Source organism: Puccinia triticina, chromosome 2A (genome assembly GCF_026914185.1).
Source record: "Puccinia triticina chromosome 2A, complete sequence".
NCBI lineage: Eukaryota > Fungi > Basidiomycota > Pucciniomycetes > Pucciniales > Pucciniaceae > Puccinia > Puccinia triticina.
The window spans coordinates 4817170-4835702 of NC_070559.1; the positions used below are offsets into that span (position 1 = coordinate 4817170).

At 47.3% G+C, this 18533-nt stretch overlaps 2 protein-coding genes across 2 annotated transcripts; one reads left to right on the top strand and one right to left on the bottom strand.

Annotated features, from left to right (window-relative positions):
• Window positions 1–4586: 4586 nt before the first annotated feature.
• Window positions 4587–5084, bottom strand: PtA15_2A521 (uncharacterized protein; the record flags this gene model as incomplete). Its single annotated transcript, XM_053166549.1, has 2 exons — window positions 4587–4847; window positions 4914–5084. The coding sequence occupies 2 exons, from the start codon at window positions 5082–5084 to the stop codon at window positions 4587–4589; spliced, it is 432 nt and encodes a 143-aa protein (XP_053017759.1).
• Window positions 5085–14658: 9574 nt separating this feature from the next.
• On the top strand, window positions 14659–16687 carry PtA15_2A522 (uncharacterized protein; the record flags this gene model as incomplete). Its single annotated transcript, XM_053166550.1, has 9 exons — window positions 14659–14824; window positions 14913–15041; window positions 15105–15150; window positions 15233–15342; window positions 15659–15761; window positions 15834–16107; window positions 16189–16356; window positions 16438–16541; window positions 16624–16687. 9 exons carry the CDS (start codon window positions 14659–14661, stop codon window positions 16685–16687), a joined length of 1164 nt encoding a protein of 387 aa, XP_053017760.1.
• Window positions 16688–18533: the final 1846 nt, after the last annotated feature.

Below are 18533 nucleotides of genomic sequence, written 5' to 3' on the forward strand. Positions count from 1 at the left end.
CGCAGTCGGAGTGGTTCGCAGAGGAGCCTCGGCGCCAATCCCCGCGGACGAACCCCCTCAGACAAACCACACCACCTCAGACACTGTATCCACACCTCACTCACCCATCCCCATCCCCATACACACTGGTCCTGATGTGACAGCACACATAGGAAAAGCACAGCTGGGATTATTGTAGTACAGCACTGTTGGAAAGCCCAATGTCGCAGAGTCAACTGGATTGTCTGGTATGTGATCTTTGCTCACTCGCTGGAACAGTGCATTGGTCATTCAAGTTTCAGCAGACACAGCCTGAAATGGTGGTCAATTAGCCGGTGTTTTGGGGAGTAGGAGGCTGGTGATCCCAGCAAGTGATGCCTGGCTTCACACAGAATGATCATGGGGTACTCCCCACCTCCCTGAAGGTGTAGTGAATTAACAAACCACTTGGCAATCTTGTGAGGGTTGATGAGCTGCTACCAACAAGTGTGATTCTGACAGACAAGTGGTATCGGGAAGACTTCAGTGTTGTGTGATTATGTATAGTCAAGAAAAACAAACGTGGGCAGGGATAACTAGTCTAAAGATGATTGGATGGGAACACACACACCTTGGCTTCCAACTACCTTGAAAGACCAGTGTGATTGCAATGGAAAAAAAATTGGAAGCAGTCAGCGGGCTTTGAAGGCATTGAGGTGAGGATGTGGAGGGGAGCAGCGGAGTGTCACCAATGGGAGGTGGGGACAATGGGGGTGTTGAGGAGTCTGTTAATCTGCTACCATGATGTATCACCACAGTGTGGAGGGCTGTTGGACTGACTTGTGAGCACTGGTAAAGAGAGGCCATTCAACAAAGGTTTTCATCAGCAACTAGCCAGCTAGTTTTGGTTTTGGTTGTTGTGGGAAACTTGGGCTGACATGTTGCAACATCAGCAACACAGTCAATCAGCTGAGCTGCTAAAAAGCCAGAAGTGAGCTGGCCCAATGGTGCTTATGAAAGTATTGACACTCCTGATTTCTGGGGCTCCAACTGTTATGGCTTGGAGAAAGAGTGATGGGATGAGTAAGCTGTTGGAGTTTGGTAAGACAGGTGCCTTTCATTAATTGTTAGTGGGCCCGTCATTGTAGGAATTGCCACATTCCCAATTTCAGAGACAGGCATTTTGCAATCTGGCACAGGAAAGTATGAACTTTTGGGGTTGGTCAGTTTTTTCTCAACTTTGAACAGAGGTGGATTGCTGCTTACACTGCAAGCTTAAAAAGTCAGGCAAGTGGCAGCAGTTGACACATTCTCCTGTGTAACTTCCATTCTAGCTCCACTCAAGCAGACATTATTATTATTTTGGCACAGTGACTGTGCATCATGCACAGTGACTGTGCATTGAAGCTTGGTCAAAGGCATACTATAACAAAGGCTGAAGTTCCATCACCAGATTCCTTAGAGCTCTCATATGTCAACTGGTGGCACTTGCTTGACTTTTTCTTGTAGTGTTACGTGTGCTGAAGTGCCTGAGTTGAGAATAACACCATTGCATGATGGCATCAGAGGTTGACCCCATGTTGGCTCCCACATCAGAGTGCGGTTGGGTGTGCTCTGTGGTGTATGCTGTTGTCAAGCAGGCCCTGGCAAACACCTCTGACAGAGGGACCTAGGGAAGAATGGTTTTTTTTTTTTTGGCCTGACAGGTTTTTCAAATTTGGCAGGGAGAATACAAAAAATTGAATAACTTTTCATCCATACCAGTTATACATGGAAAAGATGATGCAAAAGGCTTTGATCTTGCCATTCTCCTCATCAATTTTGGTGATCACTTCTCACCACCTTCCCCCAAAAATTTGCATCCAAAGACCAAAATTGTGCCATTTTGTGTACATGGCTGTGAGGGGCTGCAAAATGCATTTCCCCTTGATGGCCAATATTGTTCATCAAAGATACTGTGTACTCCCCTTGATGACCGTTAGTTGTCAAAGAGACTGTTTACTCCCCTTGATGAACATTAGTCATCAAAGAGTGTCAGCCTTAGAGCCAGCACAGCTGGCCTAAAGTCTGCCTTTTCTACTCTTTTACACCTAAATCCCATTATATCTTTTTCATCTTAAGATTTATCCTTATTTTGACTTCATATTCTGTTTCCTCATGCAATTTTAACCCTAGTTACAACTTACCATTTCTTTGTAACTCTACTCCTTCCCTGAGTTCTTGAGTTGTGGCGCGCATGCGCAGTTGTGACGTGTAAGTGCTACCAGGCGCGCCAACCACATGTACATATGTAATTACATAAGGAAACTGTGAAGATTTTTGAAGTCAGGATCCCCCTTGCCTCAGGAGGATCTACAGAATTCAGCAGACCAGAACCACACCTCCAGACAGCCCAGGATCACCAGAAAAAGACCACTACACCCCCAGTATTACCCACAGGAATATTGACAGTTAGTACCCTTTCATTGACCCTTGCTTATCTCAGAGGAGTTCCTCTCTGTCTCTTTGACTGCTTTCTCTCCTCTCTTGTTTGCTTCTCTCCTCTTTGATCACAGGTACATATACCTTGTCAGCTGGCTACGCAGCGCAAGCCAGCATAACACATATAAAAGCAGTTATAAATAATACTAAATTAATATGTCACATATGAGTGACTCAGAAGTAACAGTTTGGTGACAGATATTTATGTGAACTGTCACCTATAATATAAATAAATAATAAAACAAAGAAAATAGAGTATATTTATTGAAAGGTGCACACTTAATGAATTATAATCCATCTACGCTAGCACCAAAGAAGTTACAGGTTACATGTGTTAGAACAGGTCTGGGTGGATAAGAATCCACACCCCCGTGCGCAAGCCGCTGTGGAACTACTCAAAGGGGAGAATAGAGCTTGGAAGGGAAATGGATAGCAACACTAGTACTAATGTAAGCTATGCAAGGGTGCTGATGAGGCTGCCTTCCTGACTAATGCTGAGGGGATGAGAGTAACACTAAGAAAAAGAAGAAAGAAAAGGGTGTGGCTTGAGTTCTACTAATCCTTAGTGAGGTCTAGAATAAGGAGTTTATGTATATCAATCAATTTCTAGTTGGAATACCACAAGCTTGAGGATGAGGTGAGTGGAAATGAGGGTTGTGAGCAAAATGTGCAAAGGATGAGAGGTTGAGAGCAAAGTATGTAATGGGGTTCAATTCTGAGTTCAAGATGGGAGGTGATAGCAAAGATATGCAAGTGATGATAGTCTAGTAAAGAGTACAATCTGAGGAGAAGGGTAAGAGCCAAGTGTGCAAGTGATGAGATTTATACTATGGGGGGGGGGGGGATAATCCAAAACAAACCAGCATGAGGGGGAAGTACAGCAGCTGAGGGGAGTTTATAAGTGAAAGAAACCACAGGGGGGTACAAGTATGAGCACAGACATGGGAATTCTGGCTATGGGAAGAAAGACTGTACAAATGGGGAAGGTGATGTGAACATAGTAACAGCTTGTAATGATGAGCACTACTAAAAGAGGTGAGCACAGATCCAATGATGCAATGTGTGCAAATAGGGATAGTACATAATGAGTAATGTCTGTAAAGGGTTTAATATGTGAGAAAGTAACTGTAAGAGGAAAGTACTGTAATGATTTAAGTCAGTTACTAATGAAATGAGTGTTGTAACCAATGAAGACTGTAGGTTTTCTGTAAATCTTATATCCTTTATAACTATTGAACCATTGAAGATAAAGGGGTACTATGTGTGAGTGACTATAGGTGAAATTTGGCTTAGAATCTGAATATGCAATAATAATGAGGTATTTGTGAAGGGTTATAAGAAGATGGGCAATGTAATGATGAATATATGTAAAGAAAAGCAATAAAATACTACTTATGGTTTGGAATGGAGCACCACATCCTCCCCCAACTTATTGTCTGTCCCCAGGCAATGCACCAAAGAGAAGGGTGATCCAGAAAGATTTGAAGAATGTTGAGTCCAAGAGTCCAAGGTCCAAAGTCCAGTGTTCCTCCTCCAAAAGGTGAAATCCAAAGTCCTGAGTAGCAGTCCAAATCCAGAGTCCAGTGTCCAAAGCCAAATAGAATCCAAGTATAATCCAAGTCCAGTATATCCAAGTCCAATCCAAAGTCCAATAGTCCTATGTATCCAGAGTATCCATAGTCCAGTATCCAATCAAAAAGAGTCCAGTTTCCAAAAGAAGGTCCAATTATCAATGAGGGGTTGAATGTTTAAGAAGATCTAACTCTTCTGAAGGCAATATCCTTGAGACAGACACATATTAGACTAAATTCCACTCTGAAGAATACAATAATTTTCCTGCCTAACTGAGGCCAATGGAAGAATGCAATGATTGATGATGATTGATGGGGTTGATAATTGTAATTTCTGAAGGTTGTGAATGATTTGGGGTTGAATGACTGAATTTCTGAGTATCTGAGTATATAATGACTGAGACCCTGGAATCAAAAAGAAATAGAAAAGTGAAAGGTTTCCGAGTTGCAGACCGTCATCAAAAACAAGTGATTATAAGCGGAAGTTAGGGAGAATGCCGGGTTGTTCACCGGTGTCAAAAACGAGTGCTGATAGCCGCTAGCAACAGTCCCGGTGGGTTAAACAATGCAGCACTCTCAAGGAGGACTGGTCATTGATTTGTCCTGATTGTCGTATTTGTTCTTCCTAGTGTCAATGATTGGAGCAATGTACTTTGTTCCACTTGAGTCTGAGAATGCCAGCGCTGGGCCCAACAATCCTTTACGCTGTAGCTTGGCAGGGAAGTCGTCCAGGAATGTTTTGCCAAGGATCAAAGGTCCAATCCTGTCAGTAACCAAAAAGGAGGTAACGCTGGATACCTTTCCAAGTGATACGGTGGCAGCGGCTATCCCATTGACCTCAATGTAATCACCCGGCCGCGTTCCTGGTATGCAAAATCCTCAACGGCGCACATCCAAACCAACCGTCCAAGCCTTGCCTTCCATGAGAAAATTGAAGATCGAATTCGAATACACCTTTGCTTTGCAATTGCGTTCGTTCACCGTGATTTTGAGAGATCCAACGTAGGGGAGGTCATTGGTGAGGTCTATCTGATCCGTAGCTGTACTCTGATCCAATAACAGGGCCGGGGTCATGCTGAGGTTTTCCAGTGTATCCGTTCCTTCGCAAACTCCACCCAAAGCAAGAGATTGATTGAGGGAAGCCAAAGAGGAGGAACAGGTGAAAGATTCGAGGGTCCGAGCAGCAACTAAACATTCAACTACACTTTTAACAGGCCGAGATAAATCTAAAGGGATGTAGGAATTATCTGAGAGCCATATGCCAGTATTGCTAGTTTGTCTAATTAATCCTTTCCGCTTATCATAAGTGACTATATGGCACCTGGAGATGGTGTGACCTTTCTGGAAGCAATATAAAAATTTATAATTCTTTGCTTGCGGACTATTTGAGGAATTAGTGGCTGAAAAAGGTTTCCTCAAGGTTTCAGGATGATTTTGTTGATTCTGAGGAATGGGTTGAAGAGAGAAACTGGCCATGATGGAGGGAGAGGGAAGAGTTTAAATGGAGATCTTTGATAAGAGGGATGGAGTAGAAGATATTTTGAAGGGAATTGATGAGGGATAGAAGGATTTGAATGAAGGACTGGGGTAAGAAGGGTGTGATTGTGATTAATAATGTGGATTTATAGCCAAAACTAGAGGTGATGATGAAAATCTTATGCTAGAGGTGTATAAGACTGAAGAATAAGAAGGAAATCAGGCCACTGTTGGGACACCACTTGTGGAACTACTGAAAGGGGAGAATAGAGCTTGGAAGGGAAATGGATAGCAACACTAGTACTAATGTAAGCTATGCAAGGGTGCTGATGAGGCTGCCTTCCTGACTAATGCTGAGGGGATGAGAGTAACACTAAGAAAAAGAAGAAAGAAAAGGGTGTGGCTTGAGTTCTACTAATCCTTAGTGAGGTCTAGAATAAGGAGTTTATGTATATCAATCAATGTCTAGTTGGAATACCACAAGCTTGAGGATGAGGTGAGTGGAAATGAGGGTTGTGAGCAAAATGTGCAAAGGATGAGAGGTTGAGAGCAAAGTATGTAATGGGGTTCAATTCTGAGTTCAAGATGGGAGGTGATAGCAAAGATATGCAAGTGATGATAGTCTAGTAAAGAGTACAATCTGAGGAGAAGGGTAAGAGCCAAGTGTGCAAGTGATGAGATTTATACTATGGGGGGGGGGGGATAATCCAAAACAAACCAGCATGAGGGGGAAGTACAGCAGCTGAGGGGAGTTTATAAGTGAAAGAAACCACAGGGGGGTACAAGTATGAGCACAGACATGGGAATTCTGGCTATGGGAAGAAAGACTGTACAAATGGGGAAGGTGATGTGAACATAGTAACAGCTTGTAATGATGAGCACTACTAAAAGAGGTGAGCACAGATCCAATGATGCAATGTGTGCAAATAGGGATAGTACATAATGAGTAATGTCTGTAAAGGGTTTAATATGTGAGAAAGTAACTGTAAGAGGAAAGTACTGTAATGATTTAAGTCAGTTACTAATGAAATGAGTGTTGTAACCAATGAAGACTGTAGGTTTTCTGTAAATCTTATATCCTTTATAACTATTGAACCATTAAAGATAAAGGGGTACTATGTATGAGTGACTATAGGTGAAATTTGGCTTAGAATCTGAATATGCAATAATAATGAGGTATTTGTGAAGGGTTATAAGAAGATGGGCAATGTAATGATGAATATATGTAAAGAAAAGCAATAAAATACTACTTATGGTTTGGAATGGAGCACCACAACGTCACCCTTGGCCCTCACCCATCCACCCGCACCATTTTTTCCAAGTCCGCTCATTGGATCACTGCCACCCTCCATCTCCCCCACCCTCACCAACCCACATCCTCAGATGTGTCCCTCTACGCCTGCCTCCTCCTTGCCTGGCCCACACCCCATCCACAGCACGCCCACCTCCACACACCAGGGGGGAAAGTGTGGCATTCTCTAGAGAGTGCCAGACCGTAATTTATTTCTGGAACCCTGCTAGATGTCAACTGTGTAGAGTGTGCAATTCAAGCTTCAGCCAATGTTGATGTTGTGTCTAACTAAAGCTGATCTCATCTCTAGCTTAATACAGTGAGTGTGGCGGAATTTCACCTTGACCAATTTATGACTTGAGTGCAGCTCAACTTGAATCATATTTGATAGCTCAGTTGGCTCTGGGATCACATCATGGGTTACTGTAACAGCTTGTGGATGAGACAACCATCATTCTTCTAGAGAATAATATCACAGCAGATCCCAAATTTTAGCCAGATAAGTGCAGCAGGAGCCCAAGTTGTAAATCCTGCCTGTTCCAGTGCATAGGTTTTAATTTCATGAAGGTTTAATTGAACCTCATAAAGCCCAAGATTCAATAAAATCCATGTCATGAAATCTCAGATCCCCCTTGGTGGGCTTTTATATGTATACCAGCCTGCTGAGAGTGATCCCTCTTGGCAAGTTGGTATATGTATGCCAGCCCGCAAAGAGGGAATTCCTCTTGTTGGGCTGGTTTACAGGTAGATGGTCACATGTGTGACATTTCCACCATGATTTTTGACCAAACATCAGGGTGGAAACTCCCCTGCAAAGTACAGTTCAATGAGGGGAGTTGTGTCTCCTCTTGATGGCCAGCTGTGGCGGTCATTGAAGAGAATTACATTACATAGGTGGTGATGGACTGTCACTTGTGTGACATGTCTACCCTGATGTTCGGCCAAACGTCAGGGTGGACAGTCCCCTGTAAAGTACAGGTCATCAAGGGGAGTTGTATCTCTTCTTGATGACCACCTGTACCATTCATTGAGGAGAGTTCCATCCCCTCGATGACCAGTACAGCTGGGTCATTGATGCAGAGTTGTAACTCCCTTCAATGACCACCTGTACCGGTCATCAAGGAGAGTTGCAACTCCTCTCCATGACCCAGCTGTACCGGTTGTTGGCAGGAGTTGTAACTCCCCCCAATTACTAGTATTGACTGGCCATCAAGGGTAGTTACAACTCCCCTTGATGACCAGTACAGGTGGTCATTGAAGGGAGTTACAACTCCGCATTGATGACCCAGCTTTACTGGTCATCGGCAGGAGTTGTAACTCCCTTTGATGACCAGTCAGTACCTGTCATCAGGGGAAGTTGCAACTCCCCTCAGTGACTGGTATAGCTGGTCATTGAAGGGAGTTACAACTCCACTTGGTGAGAAGCTTTACCAGTTGTTGAGGTGATTTACTACCCTTGATGACCTGTACTTCGAGATGGCAAACGGGTACCCGCGCGGCGGCACCCGGCACCCGCCGGCGGGTACTCATCAGGGTTGCGGGTACCGCCGCCGCGGGTGCCAAGTACGGGTACGGGTGTTGGTTTTTGTGTGATTTTTAGGCGGGTACCCGGGTACCGCCGCTTGATACCCGCCAATACTGCTACCTATTTTCCGCTGTGTATGTCCCCGACCCCCTTCTGGACTTGTCTCCTGCAAGTCCTGTGTGATATCCCCGGCTGCAGCGCCACCAGCTCGCCCACCAGCCCGCCAAGAGGGATTCCTCTTGGCGAGCAGGTATACACACACCAGCTCGCCGAGAGTTCGGAGAGCTGGTGTACACACACCAGCTCGCCGAGAGTTCGGAGAGCTGGTGTACACACAACAGCTCGCCGAGAGTTCGGAAAGCTGGTGTACACACACCATGACCGGCTCGCCGAGAGGGATTCCTCTTGGCGAGCACCGGTATACATACACCAACTCGCCGAGAGGGATTCCTCTTGGCGAGCACTGGTATACACACACCAGCTCGCCGAGAGAATCCCTCTCGGCGAGCTGGTGTGTGTATACCAGTGCTCGCCGAGAAGCAGGTATAAATCCTCTCTCGGCGGCAGGTATACTGATACCAGCTCGCAGAAGCCCGAGAGGGATCCCTGAGAGGGATCCCTCTCGGCCAGCAGGCACATATCTACAAAAAACAACTTGGCGGGTACCGCCGGTACCCGCCAGAAAGACCCGGGTACCGCCGCCGCGGGTGCCAAGTACGGGTACGGGTATCTGTTTTGGGCCAAAAAAGCAGGCGGTACCCGGATACCGATTGCCATCTCTACCTGCACTGACTGGTCATTGTGAGGAGTTGTCGCTCCCTTCAATGACCACCAGTACTGGTTATCAAGGGGAGTTGTCACTCCTTCTGACGACCGGTAACGCTGGTCATCAAGCAGAGTTGACTTCCATTGGTGGCCAGCCAGTACCGGTCATTTAGGGGAGTTACAACTCCTCCTGGTGACTGGCAAAGCGGGACATTGAGCAGGTATTTAACTCCCTTCAATGACCAGCTGGTCCTGTACCAGTCATTAAGGGGATTTGTAACTCCCTCCAATGCCCGGAACTCCTGTGATAATACTTCTTAAAACTAGGAAGAAAGGGAAGAAAACATAATTGGAAACAAGGCTGACCTAGTGTTGGCAGAGAGATTAAATTCTCTGCCAAGCTAGATTGAGGAGGGGACAAATCTGCCTGAGTACGCAGTGGATGATGAATGAGTAAAATGTAATGTGTGTGGAGTCCGCAGTATGCGCAGGCTTTACAAGCCAACACAAATTTTACCAGCAACATGCATTCAGTGAAGTAGTGAATTCTGAATGGCATGATACTCCAAAGTGAGGGTGGAAAACCCTGGGTTTCATTTCCAAGTAGTTGCTCACATGGTGACATAAATTTGACACTCCTACCTTGTAAAGGATGTACAATGGAGAGAAACTGGGAAGTAAATTCTGGATAGGCTGGGGAGGGATTATCAGTTAAACAGAAAAACACATCATGTGATGCAGGTGGACAGCCAAAACTTTTCCCCAATCCCCACATGAGATTAGACTGGGAGTATGATCCATTCAAGATCACATCCAGCCTGCAGTTTTTAATGAGTTCAGCATCAGCATAGCCATTACTTGCTCCTGGGAGCACCACCAACATTCAACTGACATCCGACCCAGAGCCTGACAAAATTACGGTCTGGCACTCTCTAGAGAGTGCCACACTTTCCCCCCTGGAGACATCACATCCTCCAGCAAGCTCCGCACCTTGCTCAGCTCCTTCCGAGCCACTTTCCCTTGACTATTGCTCCTCCTTGCCTTCCTACAAAACAAGCGCTTCCGCCTGAAAGCCAGCTGATATTAGCCCGGCTGATTCTTAAAGGGTGATCATCAAGCTGGGTGTTCCCTTGGGCACGATTGTTGGGTTTGACATTGACACAACCCTCTTTAGTGGCAATGAAGCGCCGGCCTGCTTGGTCTATGGCCTCGACAGACTCAGCCCTGCCCCGGACTCGCCGGATGATGCTCAGGTGTGCCCTCCGCATTTAAATATTTACATTACCAGCCCACATCTGCTCCAATCTCAAGCTGACAAGAGCTTGCCGGAATCCGATCCAGTGGTGCAAACTTTTGCCAGTTGTTCCATAGGATCAATCACCAAGCCGTTTGTTCCAATCAAAGATAAAGATCGAGTGCTGATGCCCGCAAGCGTTCTGGTGAAGAAAGTGGCGGAGATGGTAAGAAGGGTGCCGATTCTCCCCCTGACAAGGGCAGCGTTTGAGCCGTACGGGGCGGTGATTGAGGCGCATCTGGATGGGTGAGAAAGCTCAAACGAGCTCTGGACCAAAGTTGTCAACTTTGGCACGGCGCTCAAGTCCAACCATGTTCCAAAAAAAAACTGTAAAATGCAATAAAAACAAAAAAAAGTGCCCAGGTGGCTGTAAAACCATAGTGAGCGTGTCTTGTGAGTTGACCCGGGAATGTCTGCCAAAAGGGATTGGAGAACTGTGAGCAGCATTGGATCTGGAAGCAAGCGTGGTTTGGGCTTGGGGTGATGTGATCAGCCAGCAAATTAACGGCAAATTGGTGGTGATTTGTTGTCAAAGGGCGGTCAACAAGCCCTGACCGGTTTTTGTAGGGGGTCTTGGGTTGGACGGCGAGTTTCCGGACGGGTCAATGTGCCCTTACTTTTGCCAGTGGGTTGTCCGCTTGCACATTGGCGGGGGTGCCGCCAAGTTCGGTGGTCTGCTTGATGGTTGACGGGAGGCCGGCATGCAAACAGTCAATGCTGGCTGGGGGGGAACCATCAAATTGACAGCCAAACTTTGGCCGGATTGGCGGCGATGTTTAACCGCTGTGTAGTGTTTATCTATGTACTTACCCATCATGTACACCACGGGCGCACCAGAACGTCATCTGGAGGTATGCGCTGCCGTTGTTCTGACGGTTTGTCTGCCTGCAGCGACAACCGCGAACTTAACACAAGTCCCCTGCTGCGGGGTGCGCCAGCCATTTGGCTGGCTGGTTGGTTTGCGAAGCGAACCACCCCGCAGGGGGGACTTGCGCCTTAGGTCGGCAAACCCGTGTGATGAGTTTCCCACCTTTTGGTGGGAGAAAACTTCAGCCTCGAATTACACAATGTCCTCAAAACTTTGAGGATGTCTGAGCAGGGTTTATGGAAGAGCTGCATCTTCCTTTTCATCCAACCCAAACTCAGAAAAACTGCATAACCTTGTGATTTTATAATGATTTTTATAAAATCACACTTTGAACTTTTTTTTGCTCGAATGAGCAGTTCAAGCACCCCGCGCACACCAAAAAAAGTCCTTGGGAGCAGAAAACAGACAGTTTTCAAAAATCATTATAAAATCAGTGAGGACCAGTACAACATGATACATAACACCAAAAGAAAGACAAGAAGCAGGCCTTCATTATCTGCCAAGGAAACTAGGTGGATAGGATCAAGGAAGCGGGTACACCACGGGCGCACCAGAACGTCATCTGGAGGGAAGCGCTGCCGTTGTTCTGACGGTTCGTCTGCCCGCGGCGGCAACCGTTGCAGATTGGTACACATGTGTGTTTGGGTAAACGTTGGGCAAGCCAAGCCGTTGGCTGGGTGTTGGAGGTAATCCCCGGAGCGGGTGCAAAATGTACCCAGGTCACCCCGTCACCGCCGGAGGCCTGGTGGCCCGGGCCGCCACTGCCACCTGCTGGGGGCCCAATCGGCAGGCACCAATACGCATGTTCCAGCCAGTGGCTTGGCTGCAAGCAGTGCCGATGCCACTGGACCAGTGTAGTGAGCTTGGCAACCTTGCTCCAGGGCTACATGTACTGGGGGCAGCCAACCCCAGTTCAAGCCTCAGTGCTGGCAAAAGCAAATTTGCCAACAGCCGTTGGCAATTCATGGCTCAATCCGTTTGGTCTTTGGTTTCAAAGCAACCGGTTGACCAACGGTCTGACCACCGTGGAGCCACCAAACGGGGTTTCTCACCAGGTTGCCAACGCCTGAGGGGTTGGCGAGACGGTCAAAGAGCTCAGCCGCAGGACCAACGGTCCCAATTCAAGAAAGTGCGCCCATGGTGTACATAGCTACTAGCCTCCGTCAGTGACAGGTCCAAACCCTAACCCTGTCACTGCTGGGCACGTACAGTCAAGCTCTTGCATGCCCGGGATCCTCTCTCTTTCCTCACCAAGATTGTGGAGAGCTGACCGCCGCTGGACTGTACCGTGCAGGTTAGTCAACCTTATTCAGCAATGCATACCAAGATTGGACACCCTGGATCAACACGTGGAGAGCTGACCGCCGCCGGACTGTACCGTGCAGTTTCTGTGCCTTTTTATACCTCCCCCTCTGGGCGCGACACGCCCGCCTCGGAGGGATGGTGAAGATTTTTTTTTTGGTGTGACAACATATTCACGCATACCATTTTTGCTTGACTGTATCTATTCCAAAGAATTTATCCAAAAATTGACATGGGATATGTATTTGGGACTCTGTCCGGATGCGGCAGGACCCTGGCAGCCCCCTATAAATGGGCGGCATGAAAATGTATGAATTATTTGGCAAAATCACAAAATGGTACACATGAAAATGGTATGAATGCCTTTTTTTACCATTAAGGGTAGGCACCTCAAATGTATGAGATTTTCCTCAGGGAAGGGAGGGTAGTAATGAAAAATGTATGAGACCAGCTGGGAGCCACCAAGCGCTCCCTCTCGACCCCCCCCCCCTTGACAGCACCTGTCAGGATGGTTGAAAAATGTATGAGACCAGCCAGGAGTCACCAAGTGCTCCCTCTCAACCCCCCCTTGGCAGGACCTGTCAGGATGGTCAACAGTCAAATTTGTTCAATTGTGCCAGTTTAGCGCAAAGTGCGCGCCCAGACATTTGTTGATGACATCTCCAGTTGATGAATTTTTTTTATCTTGCCATGTCTCAACCTTCATTCTTGGAACACTGGGAAAAAGAGTTCTTACATATGAAAGCTCTTGCAAAGAAAAAAAATAAAGCTTGATTGAATTTTCAGTTGATTGTATTTATTCAACATTAGTACAGTAATTCAAGACATTTTCTTTCTTATTTTGATGTTTTTTCATGTGCACTGGCGCCCTTGAAGCTAGAAAAAATGGATAGCTTCAAAAAACAGGCTTGCACCCCCTCCCGCGGAAAAAAAATGGTAGGCATGAAATATGTATGAAATTTTTCGAAATCCTCTGAGGGTACACATGAAACATGTATGAATGGGCTGTGAAAATGTATGAATTTTGGAAAAATTGGGGATTTTACATGCCGCCCATTTACAGGGGGTTGCCAGGGTCCTGATGCGGCTCCGAGTGTCGGCGTGAGCACTGCCGGGCATCCATCGCTCCGCTTGTCACGCGTCCGGACTCCCCTCACTGAGATTGAAGACCCAATATTCAATGTGTGGTGGCTGACCGTGACTGCACTGATGTACGTGAGCAGATCCTGGCTCTGAATTCCTGAAAGTCTCGTCTAAGACTTTCAGCCCCTGCCCTTGTTCTCAACAGATTACATCTGTTCCTGAACAGTTGTCTCCAAAAGTTTTGAATAACGTCAATGTCCCGTTGTTCCCGGAACGGCGCAGGAAGGATTTGAGCCTAAGTTCAATTCATCGCCTCAAAGTGTATAATACCTGCCCAACATCATAGCTCCGAGCAGTGGTGTGGCTTGAGGGATCTTTTGATCAAGGGCCCCGCAAACATTTGTCCAAGGATACTGGATACAGGATGCGGCGGAGGGGGCCAAGGGGCTGCTCTCGGTGCTTGCCCGGGCTCTTTGGCTTTTCCCGAGGGCCTTTGGTGTGTGATTCGTCACTCGACTTTCGCCTCTACCCTTTTGCCGCCACTTGTCCGCCGTCACAAGCACATCGTGATCTTGGACTGAAGCTGCACTGTGCAAGCGCTGGCAAGATCACCATGTGGCACTCGGTCCTCGGCCCATCGGTCGTGCATTTAAACAGCAGAACGTTTCCTCACGAGACCTTGTACAGATTCCAGAACCTTTACAGCTTTGGTAATCCAGCGTATTATCATTATGTAGTACTGTAGCTACATGATTCTAATTCTTCATTCCTCCATCCTTTACCAAGGCATGATCTGACTTGATCATGACATTATGTACATAGCACTGTATAGGCGTGCAGTGTTCAGCCACAAATACAGGATCTCCACGCGCCATGTTTATGTTCTCTTCGCGTCCGTATCTCCTCATGTGGGGACCCATAAATAAGATGGACCAAGGGGACGCAATTTCGCTTTGCCATCTTCCCACATCAGTCCATGCCCCCGGCATTATATTCTTTCATTTCCGCATCGTCATCCGCTTCCATCTTTAGCACACTATCATCATGAGGTCGCTTTCGCAATCATTTTTAGGATCATTCCTGTTGGCTTCTCTTTTGCTAGCTACTATCACGGATGCCCGTCGCGTCAGAGGCGACGGCTCAGCCAAGGTCAACGGGTACTATCCCACTTACAATTCCGATGCCCAATCCCCTGCACAGATAGATTGGGGTAAGCATCCAGTCCATTCATCAAGCAGTATTTTATAATATGTAATACGCCCCACTGATACCTTCTTGTCAACTCATTTATTTCGCAGCTGCATACACGGATGTCCTTTTTTTTCCGATTATCCCGGAGAAAGATGGCTCCTTGTCCTTTGACCCTGCCCTCAGTAAACAGCAAGCATCGGATCTGGTGAAGGGCTTCGTCGAAGAAGCTCAGAAACGTGCGTCCGTCTCTCAGTAAGACCTGATTTCCAACTTGCCTTGACTCGGATCTCCCCCTTCAGACAAGGTGAATCCTGTCTTCAGCGTCGGTGGTTGGACCGCCTCACAGTATGTGTTCCTATACTTTTCTCGTGGATCTTCTATCTTGCACGGCACTTGATCTCATAAGATTGTCTATCCAATTATTCAGGCAGTTTTCGAACTTGGCCGCGACTGCAGCCTCTCGCCACCATTTTGCGCAATCCCTCGTCAATTTTGCCAAGCAACATCGCTTCACTGGGCTTGACTTGGACTGGGAATGTGAGTTGGCAACATCCAAGCTGAATTTGCCGCCTAGTTCCTCCATTTGTTGATTATTTTGGCCCCGTTGTCTCGCAGATCCTAATGGGTAAGTCGATGCCTGCAAACACAGACGAAGTGCATTGCTTATGATGTACCGACGTGCTCTCTTAGTGACGGGATTGGATGCAACACTAAGCGCCCCACTGATGTCGTCAATTTTGGCTTACTCGTGAAGGTAAAGAAGAGCCACTCCTCACATGCAACTCTCATTTCGTCATCTGAAAATGATGTACCCTTCTAATGGCTCAGGAGATACGCGCTTTATGGCCCGAAGGTGAGCTTTCCGCAGCTGTCAGCTTAAACGGTTTCAATGGCGCCACTGGGTTGGTTGCCACGGCGGAGGAGACTGCTCTCCTAGCAAAAAACTTAGACTACATGTGAGCTGGGGCGAACAGTCTGATGTCGCTGGAATGATTTGACCTGACTTGAGATAGTATCTGTTGAACCAGCAACCTCATGGCGTACGATGTTTACGGCCTCTGGTCTAAAACCAGCGGCCCAATCGCTCCACTTGATGCCACATGTGCCGATGAAGACTCAGCTCAATCCGTCAAAACCGGCTTTCAGATTGCACTCAAACAAGGCTTCAAGGCATCTCAGGTCCTCTTGGGTATCCCGGGGTATGCCAAGCGTTTCCAGCTGACTTCATCGAAGCTGGTACCTAAGATTGTTGGTGGCAACAAAGCCTCGTTCTACTACCAGCAAAAAACCGCGACCATGCCTGTAAGCCACTAGCACAGATCATATCAGATCTATCTTGATTCGTGTTGATATCCCGCCCATGTCTGCTTTTTTCATAAACAGCCCGGAGGCGCTTTCGACGACAAGGCAGGCAAAAACATCTGTGGCGTATTCGAAGGTGCGGGTGGGTCGTACCTTGTAAATGAACTTATCAGCAATGGATATTTGGCCCAGGACCAAAGTCGTGGTCTCGGGGGATACAGGCGACACTTTGACAATTGCAGTGGCCAGGTCAGTCCGGAGCTCTCCACCTCCCGAGTCTAAACTATCGGTATATTCAGCATCTTCGTCATGTTTCTCGCCTTTTCTCAGCCCTTCCTCGTCAGCAAGAAATACCTGATCTCGTACGACGATAAAGCTAGCACCGTCCTTAAGGCTAAATTTGCCAAGAAAAACAAGATGGGCGGGATCTACTTGTCAGTTCAACCAGCCACTTATTTAATGTGCTACATTGCCCTTTGTCTCTCCGATGCCTAACTTTTCCTCTCTCATTTGAAGCTTCGATACCATGGGCCCAGCAAAGGAGACTGTTAGAGAGGCTCGAAAGGTTTTCTCGAACTGAGCACCACTGTAAAACAACCAGAACAATTTTTAACTAAAACATCTTTGAACACAATGAGCTTTCATGTCATCACTTAGCGCTCTGAAACGCTAGTACTTTCGTTTGCCTTTGACTTTTTGATTGCACACATTACGTGGCCCTAAGTTGCGATAGATTATTTCCACATTGGGATTATCCCTTAGCGGAAAGTATGTTTTCTTATCGATTTGTTCCGATCACTTATTTAAATACCCGCGCGCTATAAGCAAATTTATCATCACCGCTAGAATGTTTGAATGACCCAGAAGATTCGAATGAACACTACGTGTCACAATTTTCCATTGATCAAGATGAAAAGACCAGTTTGAGTAGCATTCAAACCAAGCTTGAGATCAAACTTAACACATAAGTCCCTCCCGTGCTCGCGGGATGCGAGAACCCTCCCGCCAGGGAGAGACTTGCACACAATGTCAAGGTTCTCGCGTGAGCAGTACCAGCCAAATGGCTGGAAAGACCATAAAACCCCCCAGATGACCCCCAACCCCTCTAAAATTTGAGAAGCCAAGGGCACCATTGGAATCCTCAGGACTTATGAACTATTGAAATCTTAAGAAAAAAGCTGCCAATGTGTTTGAAACCATTTGTAAAGCTGGCCAGCAGCCAATCATCTGTCACAGTAGTTACAGATTTGTTGCCAGGTCAAAATGCTATCACACCCCTTTCACACCCCTCAGAGCCCTTAAAATGGCTTTCTTGAAACACATGTAGAAATCTCAATAATGTCACTTTTGACATAGGTTTTTTTAGAAATCATAGGCAAGAAGTAGAGATGACAAATGGCACCCGGGTACCTGTTGCGGGTACGGGTACCCCCTGCAATTTCACTGATTTTGAGACACTTGTACCCGCACCCGGCACCCGCAAGGGGGGGTACCCGGGTGCGGAGGGGGAGGTACCTGTTGAAACTGCAACAGCCCAGGGTCCATTTCTCTCCCTGTCACACATCTGTCACTCCTTTTTCCTCCCTCCAGATGAATATGCTTGTTCACCTTCTGCCCACACCTTGTCCCTCAGAGCATCCGCATCCGTTGCTAAGTTAGTCTGGACTAACTATCTCGGATTACGGTTGGAGTAAGCTAATCGGAGTGGCCGACCGCATTGGTGTAGATTGGGAGGTCCAAGGCTGTTGGAGATTATGTGATTAGGTGCCTGTATGGTATGTGTTTGGCACCTAAACACATAGAGTTCATGTCATTGAGCATGATGCATATTCATTTTAGAGGTTAGTCCAAGGACTAGTGGGGGCTAGATTTATACCCCACTAGCTCCAAACCAAGCTCCGGGTCAAGTTGATCCCCGGTTGATCCAACCCGATGTGGTTGCGGGGTCAAACTAAGTGCCCTAATCCGGGCTCACTTAGCGCCCGGTGCGGATGGTCTCAGTTAAGGATGGCCAAGTGAACCCGGGTACCCGCGGCGGGTGCGGGTACTGCCGCTGTTTTTTAGCAAGTCTGGACACCCGCGATCCCATCCGGCACCCGCGGGCGGGTACCGCGGGTGTTTTTCGCGGGTACCGCGGGTACTTGCAGGAGAGAAATGTGCCTTCTTGATGACCGATGTGTGCCGTTCATCAAGAGGGAGGTGTGCCTTCTTGATGACCGGTGTGGGCCGGTCATCAAGAGGGAGGGTGCCTTCTTGATGACCGGTGTGTGCCAGTCATCGAGAGGGCTGAGTGAGACCCTCTCAATGACTGGTCTCTGCCGGTCATCGAGAGGGTTGTGCACCTTCTCGATGACCGATGTGTGCCGGTAATCAAGAGGGAGGTGTGCCTTTTCGATGACCGGTGTGTGTCGGTCATCGAGGGGGTT